This window comes from Phytophthora parasitica (assembly GCF_000247585.1).
Source record: "Phytophthora parasitica INRA-310 unplaced genomic scaffold supercont2.8, whole genome shotgun sequence".
In the NCBI taxonomy this organism is placed as follows: domain Eukaryota; phylum Oomycota; class Peronosporomycetes; order Peronosporales; family Peronosporaceae; genus Phytophthora; species Phytophthora nicotianae.
In genome coordinates this window covers 947,960-950,219 of record NW_008648994.1, presented here as the reverse complement: position 1 = coordinate 950,219, position 2,260 = coordinate 947,960, and the positions used below count along the sequence as shown (strand labels likewise).

Below are 2,260 nucleotides of genomic sequence, written 5' to 3'. Positions count from 1 at the left end.
GATTATCGCCCCGCAGCTTGATACCTCGTAAAAATCCATACAAATGTTACAAAATACACATGGATTCATGTATTGCATAAGGTCGTGTGTGAAACCCAACACACTGACATGAATTAATTTAGTTGGGCAGTACGTTTCTTCGTACCGAAGCACTACTAGAATAAAGCACGAGACCACTGTCGAATGGCGTTGCCGCAACCCAAAAACGACCAGGCGAAGGGAATTGTTGCAACCTTAGAGTCTTAAGATGACCACAAGAACAGCTGCTCGAGGGTATTTAATAATATTTTACCTGCGCTCGACTCTGGGCTGGATATCCACTGCCTAAATTTAGAGACACGGAGGATGGTGCGCAGACGTCGCAGACGTGTGCGTGCCGCTTTCGGTATAGGGGGCCATCAAACTATCCACAGCAAAGACGAGACACGTAGTGATATCCCACTACATTCCCGAGCATACGCAAGCAGAAATCGATGTGGCTGTCAATGAGCCCCCCCCGGACCCACCCTCCCAAATTGTTCTCGAAAGTGATCGTTCCGTTTCCAGACAGCGCCATAAACTCCGTGAGTAATCTGCTCGAAGCAAACTTTGCAATTCCCTCGTTGGTCAAAGCTTTATGTCGATTGCAGACAGCACCTGCTGACAGACCTTGAGTTCTGGTTTCTCTGGCAAAAAGGATCACATTGGAGGGAATCTTCAGCCAATTCTGCTTCAGCCACTTCCAGTTTTCAAACCACATATGTCCCTTGGTCTTGAAAGCGTAGAATCCCACCAAAAGACTTATGTAAGCGCTGCAGCGATTTTAATAGTTAAGCCAATCTTGAAGCAGCAACCATACAAAAGCAACCTCAGAGACAAAAGCGACCTTACCCGCGAAACTCCGATAGTTTTGGGTCGATCAAGTCAACCACGTCAAGAACGATTCCATGTTTTTCGACAGACTCATCCAGTTCGTCAGGCTTGCACTGCTTACGTTTTGCTGTAGTAATTGCAACCTGCATCGAGCGTGTGAGATCCATCGGAATAGCGAAGTTGTGCTTGTACTCGGCTATTTGCTTCCCACACACACACAATGGTGCGTGTCCTCAGGTAAGCATCTTCTAGCAGCACAGGATACTTATTCATGATCTCCAGCATAAACTTCATATTTGGAGTGTTTCGGGCCCATGCCACGAGCTCATCTAGCGTCACTGAAAGCTTGAATACCTGTGCAAGGCCAAACGTTCTGGTATCAATCTCGTCTGCGGAAGCTGCTTCGTTATTGCGCTGGGGTTGTTACGCCGCTTCGGTTTAGGCATGCTGATGATGTCAACTTGACGATCAGGATTCCTGTCAGCCTCATCTACGCCCTCTCTGTCACGACTCGTTGGGATCGTAGTTGTTGCTTCCAGCGATATGGGCAGAACGCGTTCCTGCTGTAGTGATTCGTCTGCCTCGGATTTTGTTCCTGCTACTGGGGTTGACACCACTGCAACTGCGGCTGGTTGCGTTTGTGGAACGTCGGAATCACTCCTGGTCTCACTGACACTCTCCACGTTTGCCATTTCCATCTCTTCCATAAACTTTGCCATACCAATTGCATCAGCTGGCTTCAACGTGGATAGAACGCCGGCGTCACTAGCATTTTCGCCATCAGTTCTTCCGTCAGTATCCACATCATGTCCACTATATGCTTGCTGAAACGACGCAGACCAACTTCCACCGTCTCCTTCCATGCCCAAAGCTCTTCATAGAAATTCGCACTCGATAAGCCGGACAAGTGCTCGAGCAGAGGCTCCAGCATAACCTTCGCGTAGCAATACTTATCGGCAAAAGATAAAACAATAGTTTTCGCAAGCTTATTTCTTCGTAGTCGAACTTAGACAACCTCTTTCACACCCTTAGTTGATGCTGAAGCCTCTGTCTTGTTGGTTGCATTGGGCAACCTTAACATGCTCACAACTGCAGCAAGGTCGCTGCGATGACCAGATCATTCTTGACACCCAGAGCAGACATGGTACCCCATCGATTGTAAATCGCATTAGCAGGCAGTTTATTAAGTTCGCGATCATTGCTTGCTACCAACATTAAGAGGCGACACGGTAGGTGGTTACTTGTAAAACAAACAGGTACACACCCAATCGAGATCGTGATAGCGAAAGCGTTTGGTGCGAGCAGTGAACGTTCCACACCCATGAAGTCAAACTTTGTTCATACGATGTCACATCTGCCTTGTAATGGGCTTGCTACGTGCCCACTACTTCGGCTTACACGTTAGCGC

At 47.9% G+C, this 2,260-nt stretch overlaps 1 protein-coding gene across 1 annotated transcript; it reads right to left on the bottom strand.

Annotated features, from left to right (window-relative positions):
- Positions 1–330: 330 nt before the first annotated feature.
- Positions 331–2,175, bottom strand: PPTG_05885 (hypothetical protein; the record flags this gene model as incomplete). The annotated part of the gene is made up of 6 exons (XM_008899615.1): positions 331–403; positions 507–791; positions 871–979; positions 1,068–1,241; positions 1,280–1,617; positions 2,117–2,175. 6 exons carry the CDS (start codon positions 2,173–2,175, stop codon positions 331–333), a joined length of 1,038 nt encoding a protein of 345 aa, XP_008897863.1.
- Between the last annotated feature and the right edge of the window lie 85 nt (positions 2,176–2,260).